At 38.8% G+C, this 22,753-nt stretch overlaps 1 protein-coding gene and 1 long non-coding RNA gene across 2 annotated transcripts in view; one reads left to right on the top strand and one right to left on the bottom strand.

The window, feature by feature from the left end:
- Positions 1-597: 597 nt before the first annotated feature.
- On the top strand, positions 598-21,336 carry DSPP (dentin sialophosphoprotein). Its single transcript, XM_067737010.1, has 6 exons — positions 598-791; positions 9,596-9,698; positions 12,516-12,589; positions 13,638-13,724; positions 13,859-14,854; positions 15,337-21,336. The coding sequence occupies exons 3-6, from the start codon at positions 12,539-12,541 to the stop codon at positions 17,302-17,304; spliced, it is 3,102 nt and encodes a 1,033-aa protein (XP_067593111.1). The 5' UTR covers positions 598-791; positions 9,596-9,698; positions 12,516-12,538; the 3' UTR covers positions 17,305-21,336.
- Positions 6,987-22,753, bottom strand: part of LOC137224064 (uncharacterized) — a 273,848-nt gene continuing 258,081 nt past the window's right edge. Inside the window, exon 4 of the long non-coding RNA XR_010943211.1 lies at positions 6,987-7,467. This is a non-coding gene — a long non-coding RNA (uncharacterized lncRNA). The remainder of the gene's footprint in view (positions 7,468-22,753) is intronic.

Raw genomic sequence — 22,753 nt, 5'->3', positions numbered from 1 at the left:
TATAGCTGATTTCAAAATGAAAGATTTAAAAATCTACTCTTCAGTAACTTTCAAATATGCAATACAGTATTACTAACTATAGTCACCATGCTGAACATTACATTCCCATGACTTATTTATTTTATAACTGGAAGTTTGTACATTTTGACCCCCTTCACTGTTTTCAGTTATATCCCACTCCTTGCCTCTGGCAACCAACAATCTATTCTCTGTATCTATGAGCATGATTTTGTTCATTTGTTTCTGTTGCTGTTTTTTAAAATTCACATATAAATGAGATCATATGAAATTTGTCTTTCCCTGTATGACTTACTTCACTTAGCATGATGCCTTCAAGGTCCATCCATGTTGTTGCAGATGGCAAAATTTCCTTATTTTTTATGGCTGAACAATATTTCAATGTGTGTGTATGTATGTGTGTATATATATATATATATACACATATATATATGTGTGTATATATATATATATACACACACACATATATGTATATATATTTAGTTTTCTTTATCCATTAATCCATCAATGGACACTTAGGTCATTTCCATATCTTAGCTAAATAATGCTGCAAAGAACTTGGGAATGCTTACTTTTTTTTTTTTTTTTTTTGCGGTATGCGGGCCTCACTGTTGTGGCCTCTCCCGTTGCGGAGCACAGGCTCCGGATGCGCAGGCTCAGCGGCCATGGCTCACGGGCCCAGCCGCTCCGCAGCATGTGGGATCCTCCCGGACCGGGGCACAAACCCGTGTCCTCTGCATCGGCAGGCGGACTCTCAACCACTACGCCACCAGGTAAGCCCTGCTTACATTTTTTGAGTTAGCATTTTCGTTTTCTTCAATAAATACCCAGAAGTGGAATTGTTGGATCATATGATAGTTTTATTTTTAATTTTTTGAGGAACCTCCATACTGTTTCCCATAGTGGTTGTACCAGTTTACATTTTCACCAACAGTGCACAAGTGTTCCCTTTTCTCCACATCTTTGCCAACATTTATTTCTTGTCTTTTTGATAAAAACCATTCTAACAGGTGTAAGGTGATATCTTATGTGGTTTTGATTTCCATTTCTCCAATGATTAGTGATGTTAAGTATCTTTTCATGTACCTGTTGGTCATCTGTATGTCTTCTTTGGAAAAACGTCTATTCAGATCTTCTGCTCATTTTATTAAAAAAAAAAAATTGGATTTCCCTGGTGGTCCATTGGTGAAGACTCTGTGCTGCCACTGGGGGCGGGGGGGGGGGGCATGAGTTCAATCCCTGGTCAAGGAAGTTCTGCATGACACGTGGTGCAGCCAAAAAGAAAAAAATTATTGAAGTGTAGTTGATTTACAATGTTCTGTTAATTTCTGCTGTACAGCAAACTGACTCATATATATATATATATATATATATATATATATTTAATATTCTTTTCCATTATGGTTTATCACAGGATATTGAATACAGTTCCCTGTGCTCTGCAGTAGAACTTTGTAGTTTATCCATCCCATATACACTAGTTTGCATCTGCTGACCACACGCTCCCAGTTCTCACCCCACCACCCCCGACCATGGCAACAACGTCTGTTCTCTATGTCTGTGAGTCTGTTTCTGTTTTATAGATATGGTCATTTGTGTTGTATTTTAGATTTCCACATACAAGTGATATAATATGGTATTTGTCTTTCTCTATCTGACTTTGCTTAGTATGATAATCTCTAGGTCCACCCATTTTCCTACAAATGGCATTATTTCATTCTTTTTCATGGCTGAATAATATTCCATTGTGTGTGTGTGAGTATATATACATACATATATATATATATATATATATATATATATATATATATATATATATATATAAAATATATACCACATCTTCTTTATCCATCCATCTGTTGATGGACATTTAGGTTGTTTCCATGTCTTGACTATTGTAAATAGTGCTGCTATGAACATAGGGGTACAAATATCTGCCCATTTTTAAATCAGATTGTTTTTTGCTCCTGAGCTGTATGAGTTCTTTATATATTTTCAGTATTAACCCCTTACAAGATATATGATTTGCAAATGTTTTCTCCCATTCAGTAGCTGCCTTTTCAGTTTGTTGCTGGTCTCCTTTCCTGTACAGAAGCTTTTAAGTTTGATTTAATTTAACTTGTTTATTTTTACTTTTCTTACCTTTGTTTTTGGTGTCAGATTAAAAAAATCATCACCAAGACTGACATCAAGGAGTTTGCCATCTGTGTTTTCTTCTAGTAGTTTTATAGTTTCAGGTCTTACATTCAAGTCTTCAATCCATTTTGAGTTAATTTTTATGTATGGTGTAAGGTAGTGGTCCAGTTTCATTCTTTTCCACATGGCTGTCCATTTTCCTGACACTTTTTATTGAAAATACTGTCCTTTCCCTACTGTTTATTTTTGGTTCCTTCGTTGTAAGTTATTTGACCTTATGTGCATGAGTTTATTTCTGGCCTCTCTCTCTGTTCCATTGATCTATGTGTCTGTTTTGATGCCAATACCAAGTTGTTTTGATTACAGTAGCTTTGTTTTATAGATTGCAATCAGAAAGTGTGATGTCTCTAGCTTTGTTCTTTTTCAAGATTGCTTTGGTTATTTGGGATCTTTTGCTGTTCCATACAAATTTTAGGGTTGTTTTTTCTGTTTCTGTGGAAAGTGCTATTAGAATTTTTATGGGGATTGCATGGAATCTGTAGATTGCTTTGGGCAGGATGGACATTTTAACAATATTAATTCTTCCAATCCATGAGCACAAAACATTTTTCCATTTATTTGTGTCTTTTTCAATTTCTTCTGTTAATGTCTTATAGTTTTCAGTGTAAAGGTCTTTCCCCTCCTTGGTTAAATTTATTCCTAGACATTTTATTCTTTCTGATGCAATTATAAGTGGGATTGTTTTCTTAATTTCTCTTTCTGGCAGTTCTCACAAAAATCTTTTAATTGCTCAGTTTGAACAATATAAATGCTGAAGTAGGAGAAAAATTTCATAATGACTTCAATGTCAGTAGAAAGGACATTAGATGACGTTTGAACAGCATTTGCAGAATATGGCAGGATAGCCAACACCTTACATTCATGTTTTGCTTCAACTTTGACTAAACATTGTCTGCACTTTCATGCAAATATCTAGCAGAATTTGTATTCATGGTTTTGCCACCAAAAGCAGTACAGTTTTCTCATTAACTCCTAACACAATAATAGAACCCTTCTGAAGTCTCATCTGGAAGAGATTTTACTCACAATAGCCTTATAAGTAACACTTTTTCATGAGAAAAGTAATTGTACAAACAAAGGGAACATGTTTTCTGCATTATGGCTATTTGCATCTATAGCTATGTTGTAAAAAGTTAAGGCATTAGATTTTCCATAAGCTCTGTAACAATAAGTGGAACTATTACGTTTTTATTGTCGTAATAGATTTCACACTGATAATTTATTTGTAATTTTGGGATCAGAAAATACTTCTGGTAGCAGCACATTCCAACAGTTATTTGAGATGAAGGCGGATGATATCCAGTGTGGAAAGCCATTACAGCTTCTGCTGTGATTATTTTATCTTCTTCATCTGAATGTCCCATAAAAATTTATTATTTTATCACATCTTTGGCAGTAGTTGAAGAAATTACATTTCTTATATTTAGTTATTTTATACTGATTTATCTGTCTTTCTACAATTTTTAAAACATTAAATCAACAATTGGGAATTGTACAGAGAATTTCCAAAGGACTTTTTCCTCATTTAATCAATGTTCACTGATCAGAAAATGTATTACAAAATTTATATTATGTTTTGGCATTTTGGGATTCAAATATACACAAATTAAAGGCCACACAGTAAGGAATGAAAATTGAATTTGATAACATCATGGTCGTGATGGTGTGTTTGTCATTCACAAGTAAGAGCTCATAACTAGCTGTAAGCAGGGTTTGAACTGTTGAAAGAATTGCAAACTTGTGAACGACTCAAGAACTGATGTAAAAAAGATGAACTTCCCCTTTGCACAAGGAAGAGCTGTACTCGTAAGGCACAGTATTACTGAGTTAATGTTTTGGGAAGCCTGGCTTTCAGGGATCGGTGGACTTTCAGAAAGTCCAGATGTGCTAGTGTGGCCACTGGAATGAGGCACTTACTGATTGGCTGTTGTCCTGAAACATGGGGTTGTCACTGATTGGCAGACTTTCGGAAGCTTGGATGTCATTGATTTGCTAACTCTCAGAAGCAGTTACTGGAGTGAGGCTCTTGCTGATTGGGTGATTTTTCAGAACATGAGCACTGATCTATCCGTAATTAATGGTGGTTCCCTCTTCATGACTTGGGACTTTAGCCAAAGAACAGTCTTTTCTTTTCTTATGTATGAAAAATATGTATTTTAATTCTAAGTCCCTCCTTCTGGTTTTCCCTCAGCCAGACCTGCAGGAGAGGGCAACTCGCGTTGTACAGATGTGTGGAGGAATAATTTGGGGCTGGAGTTGCCATTTAAGAGACTTAAGCTCCAGTTACTGTGGTGGAAAAATAGCACCAACTTTTCATAAGTATTGAGAAGAGCTGAATATAGGACACTTAGGTAGACCCGACCAAGTCAATACAGGAAGCAGGAAAGGTCATTTAAATACAGGACACGTCCTGTGCATTCAGGAGGACACGCAACCGACCCCAACCGCATCTCTGGCCCTGTTCCTCTCCTTCCAGGGTCTCGAGGGTTCTCAAAGGGGTGGGGCCCAAGTTGAAGCTGGATGGTTTCAGAAGTCCCATGCCACATTAAAGAGACACTGAGAAGTTTAAGTCGAGTAGTAACATGATTAGATTTGCATTTTAGAAAGATTATGCCAGCATCTGGGTGATAGATTCAGGGGTAGGGCCCAGAGACTGGAACCAGGCATGCCTGTTAAGAGGTTCAGCACTCAGGACAAGGAAAATTAATAATTTACTTATAATATTTCATAAATAACTGTTAAAGTTTAAAATTTTATTTTATTAATTTATTTTTAATTTAAAAGACATCATTTTACCAATAATCTTAGGAAAGTTTGGGCAGTGACAAGGAAGGGACTCAAACTTGGCAAAGAACCATGAAATTCATAATAGCTCCCCCTATTAGGAGTCATGTGTGTGCTGGGTAAGGAGTGGTTTTGCATACATTACCTTCACTGTGTCATTATGAAGGAGGCAATTAATTTAGTGCAGTGGCTAAGAGCCAGGTTCTGAGATCAGAATCATGGGGTTCAAATCTGGGTTCTGTCACTTATTGATCGTGCCACCTTAGGACTCACTTTCTTCATCCCTATGATGGAGATAACAGAGTTATCTTGTGTGATCATTTAAGGACTACATAAGATAATGGGCTTAGATTGCTGTGTACAGGTTGTATCTTGTTATAAATGCTAATATATAAATGTTAACTGTTATCATAACATAATTTTACAGATGAAAAAACTGAATCTTAGAAAGATTAGGTTACTTTTCCAAGGTCACATAGGAAAAGGCAGGGGTTTGACACAGATACATCTGACTTCAAAGCTTCCAATCTATATCATTACTCTCTACTAGCTCTAAATATCTGAGACACAGGTCTGGAGAAAATAAAATATGTGCCCATGAAAGAGGAAAACTTGAAGTTTTTTTTTTTTTCATAAGAAGAAAGGATTATGTGTTCTAGCAGTTGTTGTCTCAGTCATAATAAGACATTGGAAGCTAAGACAGGCCAACAGACATGTCTATTACTTGAGGTTCAGTTATAACGTCTTCTTTAATCAAGCTATCTCACACAACATTATGCCAACTAGAACCTTGGTGGAAATGGAATACGGAATCTGGAAGAAATGGTTACCACTTTTTAAAAGACTATGGTTGTTTTAAAAAAAACTTAATACAGTGTCTGTTTTTTTAAATTGCACTGACATTAATTCAATATCGGGCAGTGGAAGGTTTTTGCCATTTCAACTTCCATCAGTCAAAGATGTCCAGTAGGGATGTTATACATCTGGTCACACAGAGAACACCTACTCAAGTGGCTTCTGCTGTGAACTAGTTTGAGTCAACTTAAAATAATCTGAGTTGGAACATTCTCCCTGTGTCTCCGCTGCTATTGCTATTCTTGCCTTACTTTTGACGTTTGGCTCAGCTACTGTTTATCCAAATTTAAGGAAACAGGAAGACAGATAGTTCAAAGTCATGGTAATAGAGTAGCCTCTAGATTAAGAGTTCCATTCCAAACGCTTTCTTTAAGAACAGAATAACAATCCTAATTAAGGGTTTATAGATAGCTTTTTTAGTTACTAAATTGATGTAGACCTCTGAGCCCAGATCTTAAATTTTAGTTAATTGTTTGGTTTCCACAATAAATTGAAGTTTTTGTTTCCCTTTAGGTAGACCTTATTAAAACCGCAGTTTTCACTTCTCAATTTACAGAATTTGAAATGCGTTAATTACTTTTTTCCCCCTAACAGCTTCATTGAGGTGTCATTGACACACAATAAAGTGTACATATATAAAGGGTACAATTTGATGTTTTGACATATGTACACACCCATGAAACAATCACCACAATTAAGACAATCAGAAGTATCCATGAAAATTTCCTCATGCCCCGTTTAAAAATCCCTTCTTTCTACAGCCCCAAGGCATGAAGATATTGATCTATTTTCTTTCACTGCAGCTTAACATGTGTGGTAGGCAGAATTTTAAGACGATCCCCAATGACCCTCACTTTTGTACAATCCTCTCTCCTTTGAATGTGGAGAGAACGAGTAAATATGATGAAGTATCATTTCCATGATTGATCTCTGGTGGCCTTGGCCTACAGGGGCTTGAAGCAGGGTTTCAGATCCCAGCCAGAGATTGAGGTCAGGTCGCGGCGGTGAGAGCACCGAATCCTAGCCACTAGAACAGTGTTCAGTGACAAGGCCCTGGCCCTATGGCTTTGCAGAAAAAGAATTCCCACAAAGATGGAAAGTAGTGAAACAAGTAGAGTATTTATTAGGGAAAAAAGAAGTACAGTACGTGGGGATAGACACAAATGGGTGGGCTCAGAGAGAGAGTCGTGCCCTCGTGGCAGTTTGGATCACTTATATGGGGCATTTCTTCTGGGTTTCCTTTGGCCAATCATTTTGATTTGCCTGGTTCAAAGTCTGTATTTGGTATAGCTCAGGATTTTCCCATGTGTGCGTATGCAGCTCTTAGCCAAGATGAATTCTACCGAAGAGGCCTATGGGTAATGAGCATCAGTTGGCATCAGTTGGCATCACTCCGCTTTTGACCTCCAAGGAGCCTTTCTGCTCATGTGTAGTCGGGGAGGTCTCCTGATTTCAAGAATGAGGAATATGTGGTCTCTTATCTTCTATCTGGGCAGGGCCCAGCCTCCTCCATCATCCTGCTTTTATGAAGTTTCTGCTATTATGGAGTTTCTGTCCACAGTGGGGAAACTGTTCAGGCTGGGGCCCATCTATCTCCTGCCTCATGATGAAGTCCTGTTAATATGGCAAAAAGGATTTGGCCAATGTAATTAAGTGTACTAATCAGTTGACTTTAAGATAAAGAGATTATTTAGGTGAGGCTAAATGAGCCAAATAAGCCTTCTAAAAGCAAAAGTACACTTGGTGACTTGTTAGGCAGCAAGAGAAAACTAATATAGATTTTGGTACATGGAAGTGGGGTGCTGCCATAAGAAATTCTTAAAATGTGGGTGTAGCATTGGAATCAGACAATGGGTAGAGGCTGGAAAACTGTTAGTAGAAATATAGATGTTAAAGACACTGCTGGCGAGGTCTCAGAAGGAAGTGAGCAAAGACATTACTGGAATATGGAGGAAGAGGATTCTTGTTATCCTCGTGACAGAAAGCTTGGCAGAATTTTGGCCTTCAGTTATGTGGAAAGCAGAATTTGTAAGCACGGAACTTGGATATCTAGCTAAGGAGATTTTTGAACAAAGTGTTGAAGCTTCTGCCTGGCTTCTTCTTGCTACTTATAACAAAATGCAAGAGGAGGGGCTTCCCTGGTGGCGCAGTGGTTGAGAGTCCGCCTGCCGATGCAGGGGACACGGGTTCGTGTCCTGGTCCGGGAAGATCCCACATGCCGCGGAGCGGCTGGGCCTGTGAGCCATGGCCGCTGAGCCTGCGCGTCTGGAGCCTGTGCTCCGCAACGGGAGAGGCCACAACAGTGAGAGGCCCGCGTACTGCAAATAAATAAATAAATAAATAAAAATAAACAAAATGCAAGAGGAGAGAAAATACATTGAGAGAAAAACTGTTAAAGAGAAAGGAACCAGGACCTGATGGTATTGAAAGGTCTCTGCCTATCCAAATGGCAAAAGATGTTAAAATTAAGTGATTTGCCATCAGGAGAGAATGATCTAGAAAAAGCTGAGGGTATGATGCTACAATCCTTTGCTGAAACCTGGGAAAGTTAACAAAAGATCAGAATTCTCATGTTAATTCAGGTTAACGGAAAAGGAAGGCAGGTTCAGTTCCCTAACCTCCACTAGTATCTGTTGTGTTGCTCCCAGAAGTGACTTAAGACTCCTTAAAATTTGATTAGGTCCTCTAAGCCACCCACGTAAACATGGTGTTTAGATAAGAACAAAGTGTTTGCTATGAAAACACAGCTTCAAGGCCGATCTCTTTCCATTCCTTCCACTCCCTTTCAACCTTACTACTTTCCCTGTAATAGTTCTATATATAAATCCTGGAGTTATCACTGTTGGGTAGTAGCAAGTTACTTGGTTCACATCCTTTGATATTATGACATTTTAAAAAATTGGAGTATTTTGAACAAGTACATGGAGAGACTTAGACTGTCAAGGTTTTCAATTCTTAGATTGGAGAACTGGTTTAGGGGTTACCCGCATTACAGCATACGTCTGGGGTTCAAGTGAATGGTGAGTTCAGGTGCCAGAACTTGTGCTAGAATTATGGTCTGGCTTTCTAGGTCGTCCTCCACGGCTAGCACAAATAACAGAGATAGCTGAGGGCTAGATCGACTGTAGGTATGCACTTTTGCACATCTCGCTACCTTACAATAAGTTTCAGTATTTTGAATATCTATTTTTAAAATTTAGTTTGAATACTAAATTGATACATTTTTAAGCTTCACACCACTGTTTATTTATGTCAGAGAGATTTCTTGGGAGTTACTATTTATAGACTGTTAAAGACCCCTCAGGCAATGTCCAGGCTGTTGCATGTGGACAGTTTCTTGAATTATAGCACAGAAACTTTAATACCTACCTCAGGAATGATAGGGGTCTTAAATAGGCAGTATATTCACTAAAGAAACCTAGAGTTTTCTTAGATTGCCAACCTTAGTAAGACAAGAAATGTCAGGGTGACAGAGTTTAAGTGGCTCTTTTCAGATATGTTACACTGATTGTCTATATTTAAGATGCAAAACAGCCTCCCAGGAGCTATTTAATTAAGTGAAAGTAAGTCTAGTCCCTTTGGAATCGAATGGTTCAGTGAGCAAATACATACCAGCAAGTGAAGGAAGTGGGGTAACTTATTATGTGCTTCATAGACACACTGACACTTTATAACCCCGTATCAAGGATCCTAAACAGTGATTGGTTGAGAAAATTATCAAACTGACTTTAAATTTCGGCAGGTACAAAATTGTCATGCAAAAGCCCAGGACAGTGTGCCACTCAGTCCTCAAAGAGAAAGATAAGAAATCCTGGATATTCAAAGTCCCTTTGAAGGCTTTTAAGGTAAGATGGACCCAACTGATTTCTTTGGAAAGAAATTCGAATTTCAGAGAAGCCAACTCGATTTAAAAAAATGAATAACCCTTATGATTAGACATTTTCCTTCCCTTTTGACTTGTCAAATTAAAATTATGTTTTAAAAGATAATGGAAAATTATGTGGTAAGTGGTGCTAATTCCACCTAGCAAAATATTGCATCACTGAAGAATCAGATTTGTTTTCCACAGCCATTATGTTAAAATATAAGTTGCTAATAGGAAAAGTATATGTACGATGAAGCACATATTTTATATCTAAAATATTAACAACGGAATGAGTGATTAGAATATTTTATGCATAATTCACTAAAGCTCCATTACTGTTATTTTTATGCAGAAAAACCATCTCTTTCAAATAACATTTAAACACTGACTGTATTAAGAAATGAACATGGATTTAGGAATTTGATTTAACACATTATGTTACATTTATTTCAAAGTTTGGCTAATCTAGTCAGTAATAAACTCTATGAGGATAGGACTCATATCTGTTCCCAGGGTTCAGTATATGGCCCACATTAGGCCTTCAAATGTTTGTTGAATGAATATCAGTTTACATTTAATTTTTTGGTCCCTGAAAAATCAACCTTTGGCCTAAAATAATAATAAATTGTTATTATTATTATTTTACCAATTGACATTAGGGTTTTAAAACTAGATTAAAATACTTCTACTTAGGATATCTGGAGAATCTGACTTCTTTCACACACTTTTTCTGTTTCATGCTATAATAATAGGCTTGGCAAATAAAAGACATGTTACGAAAAAATTGGTAAACTGAGGTAGAAACCTTGTAATTATCTGGTTGCTTTTATTAGTTTTGATAACAAATTAGATAACCAGATATAAATAACTACCTTGGGCTTTGAAACAGGGCTTTATTTAAGCTTTGCTTTTCAAGGTTTTATTAACTTGTTCAAATTAAGTAAAATCTCATTTTGTTTGTGATAATACATAAAATAATCTGAAGGGGGTTCACACAATTCTGAAGCCTCTGCTTTCAGACTGACAAAACAGAGGCCATTTCTATAGTAGCTTTTCAAGCCGTTTACCTACCTGTGGACACAGTGGCAAGTAGCGTCGTACATTGTGCAATTGTTCTGGAGTAGATTTGAAAGAGAGCTAAAGTGGTCAGATTGCTGGATTGCAGTTCAGAAATGGGATGCACATAACTCTGTCCTTCACTATAAGTTCCTTTCCAGGATACCATGTTTCCTCCAAATCACAGTGTAGACTGGTCTTCTGCAGAGTCTATGTAATAATTAGGTTTGGGACTGCAAAGTACAGTATAACCTCTGCTTACTAAACAGCTGCCCTTCCACATCTATGCCCCAGAGCTCTGCATTATAGTGTCCTGAGGTCACATCAGCCTCGTTTTTAATCTATAGCATTTTTGAAAGAGGTCTAGCTATTCTTGGCTTTCTGTTGAACAGCTATAAGAGTAAGCACATTTTTTTCCCCTCTCAATAGCTCTGGAACTGGGTCCTCTCTCCTGTGAAAATGCCAATATTTCTAGGACAGTCGATATTCACTGCGGTTTTATTATATTTCCACTATCAACATTAAATTCAATCAAGGCTATCTTATGACATACAATATTATAATCTATAAATCCAGTGGGAGTGCATGAAATAGAAGTAAAATTCCTCCTTCCTTTCTATAGTAATAGCATCATTATATCAAGAAATCCAATTTGCAGTAAACAGCGGTTTAAAATTTTGATTCTCATGAACTCAATGTCTATCCCAATGTATCAAAAATGTACATTAGATCGTTTCTGAATGTGGATTCTAACAGGAATGAAGGATCATGTTTTTAGAAGTCCCACATAATAATCGCTATCATTTATTGAGACTGTTAAATACCCGGAACAGTGCTACATGTTGCTTAGAGTAATAAGTATATATTCATCAGCAACATTCACAAAATAGCTTTTTCTGTGCTGTGGTTTGGAATACAGTGATCACCAAGACACTCTCCTGGACCTCAGGAGCTCTCAGTAGGGTGGGGGAACATATAAGTAGCCCCCAGGTACTTTAAAACAGTGAAAACTGTGCAGCGCTACTAGCGAGGTGTGCAGAAGCTCCTGGGTGTAAAGAGGAGAGAGACACCAAACGCCCTTTGACATGGAGTCAGAGAATGTTTCTCAGAGAAGATTCTTCTGCTAAGATAATTGGGATAATCCTGAAGTGCAGGTATTCTTATTATCCCAGACAGAGGAATCAAATGCTTAAGAAAGCTACTTAAATTCTTCAAGCTCACACATCAGGGAGCAAAGATAGAATTGGAACCCAGGTCTCTGAATCCAAACTCCATGTTCTTTCATCTTCATGCTAGTAACTTCTTTTCTGTACAGTCTAGCCAGCCCAATAGTGTGGCTTTGGGGTGGGGATGATAAACACAATCTTTTAAGCACAATCTTAGCAGAATTAGTTAATCCTTGATTAAAACTATTCAGAAGACACATTATTGCCATCAGGAACAACAGAAGGAGAAAGTTATAGTTATGGTTTTTGTAACTGCCTGGCTATACCCCTTTGTTGGCAAAGGCAGAAAAAGTCTAGGTAGCGCCATCAGTGCTGAGCTGGATGACGCCATTGTACGTCACTGTGGCTCCAGGTGTGCTCTGGAGCACTGAGTCTTGACAGCTTCTTCTGATGTTGCGTCTATACTCCTTGCCTAGGAAAAACGCAAATGCTTACAGACCAAAATAATACATTATATGGCTATCATATTTTGTTTCATAAGTAATTTTGTGCTGTTCTTTTTTCTTCAAAAACAGCCTGATTAATATTTCTAAAGGAAATGAAGATAATTATATATTTTTGCATTTGGACAGTAGCATGGGCCATTCCAGTAAGTATGCCTTCCTCAAAAAAATCCTTCTTACTTTGTTATCTCTTTTCAGCTAACATTTATATATATATACTTTTTTTTTTCTTGAGACCTTGTCGATCAGCTGAGTCTAAACTTTTAGATTTACATGAAAGACTTTACAAGATATATTTGGGGTCTCAACAAAACCAAATAGGCACTCCAATTCATGCTCCCGTTCTTCTAATTGAAACTCCTGTCTTGTTGGAAGGATTATTTCTTTTAAAATTCACTCAGATTCATTTACATTTAATGCTTAGAAGTCATGGAGACTGTCCATCTTTGCTAACACCCTATGAGTTTCATTCTAATATCAACAAAGCCTGTATTGTTTAGGAAGATTTCAAGAAAGAAAAATAGGAAAAAAAATCATGTGTTTTTTCAACAAAGGGAAAACTGATGTTTCACTCAGAAAGTTAAATTTGGAATATACAGATAAATACCAACAAAGAAAAATTACGAAAATTAAACCATTTGTAATTTTATTAGCCAGCTGTTATGGTTAACATTTTGGTATGTTTTCATAATACCAAATACTTTGGTATTTCTGTAGTTGAGAATTTTCTCAACTGTTTTCATTGTGCTCCTGAAGGGCACAGAAGTAGCAAAGTACTTGCCTTTGCTTCCTCCCTGGCTCTGGTCACACCTACTATTTTCTTAGGGGTTTTGGCCAGGATTATACTTAATGTGGGTCTGGTGCTATTGCAAGAAGCATCGTACAGAAATATCAAAGGTCTCTCTTCATTTTTATAAAAGACTATTCCTTTTCTACAGTTAAGTGATCTGGTTAATACTTCAATAAAATTGGGAATACTGCCAAGTTTAAATTCTACATAAGCCCTATAACAAGCCACTTCTCTTTTCTACCCAGTTAGATCATACTTTGACCTTTGTGTTATATCTTTTTTTCTTCATTTGGAGAAAATTGTGTGTGTGTGTGTGTGTGTGTGTGTGTGTGTGTGTGCATGTGTGGGCACACATGTGCACAAAATAAGAATGTTTTCAATTTCCAGTATTTTCACTTTGGTAGGTTCCTCAAATCAAGCCATTGGAGAGACATGCTGTTGACAAATCTGTGAATTTAAATCTTCTAGCAGAATTGAAAGTGCCGATACAGGTATAGGATGTGAAATGTGTTTCTGAGTTGTTTTTAGATTCCACTAACTTCCAAAAAATTGATGCTCATCTTTTCAGTTTGCCTTACTTTAAGATGGTATCCACAATTTATTTTGCATTGTTTCTCTTTTCCAGGATGAGTTAAATGCCAATGATACCACCAAAGAAAGTGGTGTCCTCCTGCATGAAAATGAAAGAGGAAGGCAACAGTACACCAAAGATGGGTACAAAGGAGAGAGAAATGGTTCTGAGGGGGCAGAAGTGGGAGAGAAAAGTTCTTCTGCACGTTCCATGTTAGCAAATGAAGAGGGGAATACTGAGGATCTGAATGGGGGCACAGGAAAACCAGAAACATATGGTCATGATGGACTCCATCAAGAAGACAGCACCACAGCAAATGGCGTCAGGGGACAAGTAAGCATCATCGACAGTGTTGGAACAGCAAATGGGAGCAATATTAATGGGATTACTGGGAACAATTCCCAAAATGGGGGTGTTGGAAATGCAAGTCAGAGTGAAGATGCCACTGTTGTCCAAGAAGATGGACGTCAAGGGGCTGGAAGCAATAATGGCACAGGTCACGAGGATGAAATAAGTGGGAATTTCTGTAGAAATGGGGGTGATGCAAGTGAAGAAACACCTCAGAGAGAAGGCGAGAGCAACGGGAATGAGGAGACAGGGGTAACACCAGGGGAAAGTGGAGATAGCAATAGAGAAGATGTCGCCTTGGACAATTCTGATGGAAGTCCTAGTGGGAATGGAGCAGATGAAAATGAAGACAAGGGCTCTGGTGATGATGAAGGTGAAGAGACAGGGAATGGAGAAAAAGGCCCTGATAACAGCAAGGGCCAAGAGGGTCAACCTCATGAAACAGAAGGTGACGATGACAATAGCTTAGGTCAAAGTTCAATTAGTGGTGAAGCTGATGACCCTGCGGACAAAGAAGACACCCATGCCATTGATGGACACAATACCTCCAAGAGTGAGGACGATTTTGATGGTATTTCAGGAGACAATGGTAGCCAAAAAATAGAGGACACTCAAAAACCCAATCAGAGAGAAAGCAAAGCTGTGGAAAATAGAATCACTGAAAAATTAGAGCCACCTGCTATTGGGAAGAACCAAGTTAAGGTTAGTTTGTGAAGCTGGTTTCTTTCAAGGGCAGTTTAAATTCTCCCCTTCCTTCCATGATGGTAGCATGAAAATAAATCATGACAAATAGTCATGTATTTTTGCATCTAAATTACTTGAATATTTGATGGGAAAGCTAGAGTCCATACTAGACTTTGCTATAGAACAATTTTAAAAAGCAGAAATCTCTGAAAATTTGGTTATAATTCTTCAAAAGTCTTATGCTAAATAATTAATGCAGCACGTAACTGTTTACGAAAGCTCTTACTGGGTAAAGGCACAAATGGGATGGTCTATAATCTAAACACCAGAGTACTTTCAAGTATTGAATAAAGCACGTTTTCACAGACAGATGTTTCTGAAGTACTGGAAGCTGAACTCCTGTTCTATGGCCACTTTCCCCAGTCAGTCTTCCTCAAACCAATGCAATTTTGCGGAACAACGTTCACTAATTAATCATTCTTTTCTCCATCTTTCCATAGGGAATAGAAATGGAATGTCCCAGCAGTGGCGACAGAAACAATATTACCAAAGTATCTGGGAAAATGAATGAAGATAAAGAGAGTAAAGGCCAACATGGAATGATTGTGTGCAAAGGAAATGTCAAGGCACAAGAAGAGGTTGACGTCATGCAGGGACCTGGCCAGAAATTAGAACCTCAAGATAAGTTTGGACCCAGCAAAACACGTAGTGACAGTAACAGTGATGGCTATGACAGTTATGAGTTTGGTGATGAATCCATGCAAGGAGATGATCCCAACAGCAGTGATGAGTCTAATGGCAGTGATGATACCAATTCTGAAGGTGACAACAACCACAGTAGCCAAGGAGATGCTTCTTATAACTCTGATGAATCAAGTGATAATGGCAATGACAGTGACTCAAAAGGAGGAGAAGAAGGTGATAGTGATAACACATCAGATGCTAATGATAGTGGTGGTGATGGCAATGGTGACATTGGGAGTGATAAGAATGGAAAATCAGGCAGCACCAAAGATAACTCAGACAGCAGTGACAGCAGCGACAGTAGTGACAGCAGTGACAGCAGTGACAGTAGTGACAGCAAATCAGATAGCAGTGACAGCAGCAATAGCATCAACAGTAGTGACAGCAGTGACAGCAGTGACAGCAGTGACAGTAGTGACAGTAGTGACAGCAGTGACAGCAGCAATGGCAGCAACAGTAGTGAAAGCAGTGACAGCAGTGACAGCAGCGACAGTAGTGACAGTAGTGACAGCAGTGACAGCAGTGACAGTAGTGACAGCAGTGACAGCAGTAATGGCAGCAACAGTAGTGAAAGCAGTGACAGCAGTGACAGCAGTGACAGTAGTGACAGTAGTGACAGCAGTGACAGTAGTGATAGCAGTGACAGTAGTGACAGTAGTAGTGGCAGCAAGTCTGACAGCAGCGACAATAGTGATAGCAGTGACAGTAGCAACAGTAGTGACAGCAAATCAGACAGCAGTGACAGCAGCAATAGCATCAACAGTAGTGAAAGCAGTGACAGCAGTGACAGCAGTGACAGTAGTGACAGCAGTGACAGTAGTGAAAGCAGTGACAGCAGTGACAGCAGTGGTAGCAGCAAGTCTGACAGCAGCGACAGTAGCAACAGTAGTGACAGCAAATCAGACAGCAGTGACAGTAGTGACAGCAGTGACAGCAGTGACAGTAGTGATAGCAGTGACAGTGGTGACAGCAAATCAGACAGCAGTGACAGTAGTGACAGCAGTGAAAGTGACAGTAGTAACAGCAGTGACAGCAAGTCAGACAGCAGCGACAGTAGTGACAGCAGTGACAGTAGTGACAGCAGTGACAGCAAATCAGACAGCAGTGACAGTAGTGACAGCAGTGAAAGTGACAGTAAATCAGACAGTGACAGTAGTAACAGCAGTGACAGCAAGTCAGACAGCAGCGACAGTAGTGACAGCAGTGACAGTAGTGACAGTAGTGACAGCAGTGACAGCAAATCAGACAGCAGCGACAGTAGTGACAGCAGTGACAGTAGTGACAGTAGTGACAGCAGTGACAGCAAATCAGACAGCAGTGACAGTAGTGACAGCAGTGAAAGTGACAGTAAATCAGACAGTGACAGTAGTAACAGCAGTGACAGCAAGTCAGACAGCAGTGACAGTAGTGACAGCAGTGACAGTAGTGACAGCAGTGACAGCCAATCAGATAGTAGTGATAGCAGTGACAGTAGTGACAGTGACAGCAGTGATAGTGACAGCAGCGACAGTGACAGCAGTGATAGTGACAGTAGTGACAGAAGTGACAGCAACAGCAGTGACAGCAACAGCAGTGATAGTGACAGCAGTGACAGTGCATCTGACAGTGGTGATGAGAGTGACAGCAAGAGCAAGTCTGGTAACGGCGACAACAATGGAGGTGGTAGTGACAGTGATAGTGACAGTAAAGGCAGTGACAGTAATCACTCAACCAGTGACGATTAGAACTAAAGAAAACTCCACCAGATTCCTTTTGTGAACAATCTGGTGAGTAATTGATAGGAAATAAAGATTTCTAAGAAAGTAAACAGAGGGGAGAAATAAAAGAGAAGACATATGTAAACAACAACAGAAACAACAAGAAAATAGTCAAACTGTCAGATTCAGAACCAGGTCTGAACACCGTCAGAGAGAGAATCTGTGTACCCGCGTGTTAAATATATTCAGAAAAGATTTTGTTAAAAGTGTAAATGTAAACATAGAAGAATGATTAAAATATTCTTTAGTATTTTACACAGAAACCTCAAGTAATCACATACTAAATAACTTCAATTTAAATGCCAAGTGCTTTAGAGAATGTAGCAAGTAAACACATCTTAATGCCTTAATCTTTCAGTAATTATATATTCTGGATAGATGGTCTGCTTACCTCTGAGTAAAAGATGCTGTTACCATGATCTCCAGCTTGGCTACAATTCATCTGCTTGTTCTAAGGAAGAAATACACTTGCAACATGAAAAAAAAAATCACAGCAACGATTTAACCTACCTGGACCATGGGAATAATCTTTGTAATTAGTGAATAGAGTAATTACAAATTATGGAAATTCTAAAGAGCGCTAAGCAGGAAAGAATTCAGAGGCTGGTTTAAACAAAACCTCACGTATAGTATCACATTCCTGCAAAGTGCTGGAAATGGAGCATAACGTCCCCAAAACTACTGACAAAACTGAGGCAGTGCTTAGAACGTGCTCCAACTATTAATAAATAAACTCGTGAATGAAGTGCTCCTGGAGGGGATGCACTTTTTGAACTCTCTGTTCAGACATCTGCTAAGTGGAATCAGTTATTTATCTTCCACCTCAGTCTCACCAAGCCAAACTTGGTTCACATTTGCCTTTAAACCCCTACAAACCAAAAATTCCAAATCAGACTCTGAGACTTCCTTCTTATTTTAATCTCTTTGGTAAAGCCCACAGCTGCTTTGGAAACTACTCTTTTTTATCTGAGAGTCATACATGCTGCTAAAATCTGAACGTGGGTTCTTCAGATTTTGCACGAATGAGGGTACTCCTTAGTTTTGAGATGAAGCCCTAACCCTAGAACATGAGGATCTTAAAGGTGTATGAAACTAGAGCGTGATATTTAATAAGGTGGATAATCATTTATCCCCAAACCAGGATACCCTTGAGAATGAAAGGGCTTCTATGAATAATTACCCGGGGACTGGAGGTGTAAATTTGGCTTATCTGGGACTCTGGGAGATATAATGACCATAAGCATAAGCCTTTAGGGTATTATTCAAGATTTAGTAAGTGATGATTTGTGATCTCTCTCTTCCACTTAGGTAATTATTTTAGATTTGTTCTAATTCAAAGGTAAAATTCTATACGGCGAAGTGTTGAACGCAACTTCTTTAATGTTAATTTTCAGCCAGTCATTAGCTGACTGGTTGAAAATTTTATGCTCTATTATAGGGCATATTTTACACAAAGAGTTTCAGTAGCTTTTTTTTTTCCTGCCTCCTTCCTCCTTTATGCATGAGTTTCTTAGTTAAGAGATCAATATTGCAAGTAATATTGCTGAAGGCTTTCAAAATACTGCCATTTATAAACTACTTGGTAACTCCTAATACTGTAAAATTTCAAGTTTCTACTATATCATAATCATGTACATGACTCCAAACTTCTTTCCTTAAACTGTGCTCTAGAGCTTTAACTCCTTTAGCCCTTTTGTCTTTTTCCAATTTGTAAATTGTGGCTTCTAGTAACTGTCCTACCTATTTCAAAAGGTTGTTATGAGCTCTAAGTCAGGCAATGGATATGAAACTCTTTGTAAATTATATAATATATGTAAATGAAAGAGAGAATGAATTTTGGTGCTATAATAAACATCTATTTCTAGGACTGTTCACAAGGAAAACTCCCTTCATCTTAATGAGTTTGTGAGTACTTACTTCCTCCAACATATTTTTTTAATTAGTTTTTTTTTTTTTTTTGTCCATGCTGTGCAGCATGTGGGATCTTAGTTCCATGACCCTGGCAGTGAAAGCACTGAGTCCTAACCACTAGACTGCCAGGGAATTCCCTAAAATAAGTTAATTTTTTAATTGAAAAAGTAATATGTATATATACACAAAATAAAAATTTCAAACACTATGAAAAGGTAGGCAAAAATATTAAATCTCTATCATCCCAGATTCCCAGTCTTCTATTTCTCTTCCTTAGAGGCAATGCCCATTACTAATATCTTGTGGAAATTTCCAGAAATATTCTATGCACATATAAGCACGTATATCCCCCTTTTAAAAACACATGGAAGTCTACTACACACAGTGTGCTTAACTTACTCTTTTTAACCTAAAACTATACCTTGAATATTGGTTCGTTACACACAGATTGACGTTCTTTTCTCAAAGCTGTGTCGTATTTTATTTTATGAAATGCCTTAGGTATTTAACCTGTCCCTATTTTTTGATCACTTTCCATTTCTAGTCCAATGAGAGTCTCTGCAGGTGTCACCTGAGTCAAGTGGGATAAATTTCCTGCCAGTTCTTATAAAGACTTCACCTTAAAAAGTATTTCTGGGGCAGGGAAGAGGAGATGTTCAGAATCTAGGGCCGATGTCAGAAGCCATGAAGGAACACTATGACCCTGACCTTCCACTGTAATATCTTCGTTGACCTCCGTCCATAACTTCAAGGTGAAAATGAAGGAGACACTCCCAAGAACGTCTCAAGGGTAAATCCTTTGAACACAAGAAGTCTGGTATTAGAAAATAAAATTGCTTTTAGGTTATTTTCTGGACTAAAGATTAATGAAGAAACTGCTAATATTGCCCATGAGAGTAGTATTTTTTTAAACTGCAGGTTGCCACTCATTTAATAGGTCATGATATCAGTTTAGTGACACATGACCAGCATTTTGTAAAATGAAAGAATAAAAAAGAAAAATCTTTAGTGTATAATGTGTAGTGTCTCATGAAACAGTGTTATTTCTCTATATATACATACATACAAAAAATATGTCTAAGTATGCATATACTCTTGGTTGCAGTAAGAAAAAGATGTGAAAGCCATTGGTTTAGAAAAGGGTTATAAAACATTATTACTGCTAGTAATCATTTTACATTTACTTTTGTCATCTTTGTTTAACATCTTTATTGGAGTATAATTGCTTTACAATGGTGTGTTAGTTACTGCTGTATAACAAAGTGATTCAGCTGTACATTACATTTACTTTTCACATTCACTTTTCTCCTTACAAACCTCTGTTTCTTTCCCACTTTTTAAAAATTTATTTATTTATTTAGGCTGCGTTGGGTCTTCGTTGCTGCGTGCAGGCTTTCTCCAGTTGCGGCGAGCGGGGGCTACTCTTCCTTGCGGTGCGCAGGCTTCTCATTGCGGTGGCTTCTCTTGTTGTGGAGCACGGGCTCCAGGCGCACAGGCTTCAGTAGTTCTGGCGCACGGGCTTAGTTCCTCCGCGGCATGTGGGATCTTCCCAGACCAGGGGTCAAACCCGTGTCCCCTGCATTGGCAGGCGGATTCTTAACCACTGCGCCACCAGGGAAGTCCAAAATCTATTTTCTAAAATAGATTATAAAAAGATAACCTCTAGAGAATCCATACCTCGTCATATAAATACATTTTAAATTATTAATTGGAATAGAATTTCCCAGAAGTCAAACTTGCTTTATGGTTTGTAATGGAAGTTCTGAAAAACTTGAGACCAAAATAACTAGGAACAATTTTCCTCTCCCTAAAAGGAACAGGAACAGAATAGAATAGCTCAGTTCACAGATGAAAATATCATTGTGTTCTCACAGTGATCCATTCACTGCTGCTTGCAAGCAAATCCTCTAGAGAGTGAAACAAGCCAACAGCTCAATGTTCCCAACCTCTCCCCTCTGAACAGGGACCTTGGGTTTATATGCTAAAAAAGAAAAAAGAAGAAAGAAGTAAGAAATTTTAGAAAAAGGAAAAAAAGAGTCAATTCCTATGGGGCACACATGTAGCTCAGAAAATGGTATAAGGTCTAAAGGTCACCAATATATTAGACTCTGTGTTTTCCATTAGTTTGCACGGCCCCAGCTCGAGCATGAAACACTGCATTTACAGACAGCTGTATCATAAGTTGCTTCCCTTACTCCCATTATTTTGGGCTTTGCCACTACCTATACCCCTCCTTCCTTTACTCCTTCCTTCTTTTTTTTTTTTTTTTTTTTTTGCTGTATGCGGGCCTCTCACTGTTGTGGCCCCTCCTGTTGCAGAGCACAGGCTCCGGACGCGCAGGCCCAGCGGCCATGGCTCAGGGGCCCAGCCGCTCCGCGGCATGTGGGATCTTCCCGGACCGGGGCACGAACCCGTGTCCCCTGAATCGGCAGGCGGACTCTCAACCACTGCGCCACCAGGGAAGTCCCCACTCCTTCCTTCTTTTCCTCCCTAGAATTTTCTTTTCAAAGAGATGAAGATGTGTCTGTGGGAAGAAAGTACTTGCAAAATTTAATTCCCAGACATCGTCCAGTGTGAGGCTCCAGTCCAAGCCCCTAGTCAAGGGCTGCTGTCGAGCTTACCTCACTGTCTCTTTGGCCTGCTCCCAAGATCTGTCACAACCAACTGGTTCCCAGCTCCTACCTCCCTAGTACCTTCCTCAGTTGAAACCACTGACTCTTCCTTGTTGTTCTAACACAATCTGAACTGAAGGCAGGAGATACTCAGGCTGTAACAGATCAACATTTAGGCTTGGCACGAAAGCACATTTACCTTTTGTCTTGTCCTAATATCTTGATTCCCGTAAGTGGATCCTTACCTTGTCCTCAAGCAACAATCCCCTGTGATCTTTCTAACTGGGCTTCTGCATAGCTTCCTCATCTCATCCTAGCACGTACACTGATTAGAACTGTCCCAGCCCAATCAGCCTGAGGCAACCAGGAGCAAATTGTCTGACACAGTCAGGCTTCTGGGCCCAATGCAAGGAAGGAGACTGCCCACCAGAGCAACTTTGGAGTCTTAGCAAAGGAAAAGATAGAACTATTGTAGGATTTGGGGAAAGGATGGAACTGAGGTGATATTTAAATGAAGCAATGTTTGAGAGGCTCAAAGCAAGGCTGGGCTGTGGCTGAAGGAGTCAATGTCAGGTTTGGACTGTGAAGTAGACCCAGGCTCCTGTGTCCTTGGGAAGTGCAAAGTAAAGTTGAGATGGATGTGGACTGTTGGATCTGAATCTCTGCCCCTGGGTTGTAAATTGAGACGGAGTCTTTGTGTCAAAGTGCCTCAGACCCTCCAGGCAAGAGTTGGGTGTTTTGTTTTTACTGATTTTAATTTTAAAAAGCAAAGTCTCTGCTCATCTTTGATTTTAGAGAATAAAATTTCTCAGTGATTAATAAAGCAGGAGCCATTCAAAGTAGGGGGTTGTCATGACACTTTATAGATTCAGTGTCCTTGAGAGAGATGTTAT

Source organism: Pseudorca crassidens, chromosome 4 (assembly GCF_039906515.1).
Source record: "Pseudorca crassidens isolate mPseCra1 chromosome 4, mPseCra1.hap1, whole genome shotgun sequence".
Taxonomy (NCBI): Eukaryota; Metazoa; Chordata; class Mammalia; order Artiodactyla; family Delphinidae; genus Pseudorca; species Pseudorca crassidens.
This window is presented reverse-complemented; position numbering and strand designations above follow the sequence as displayed.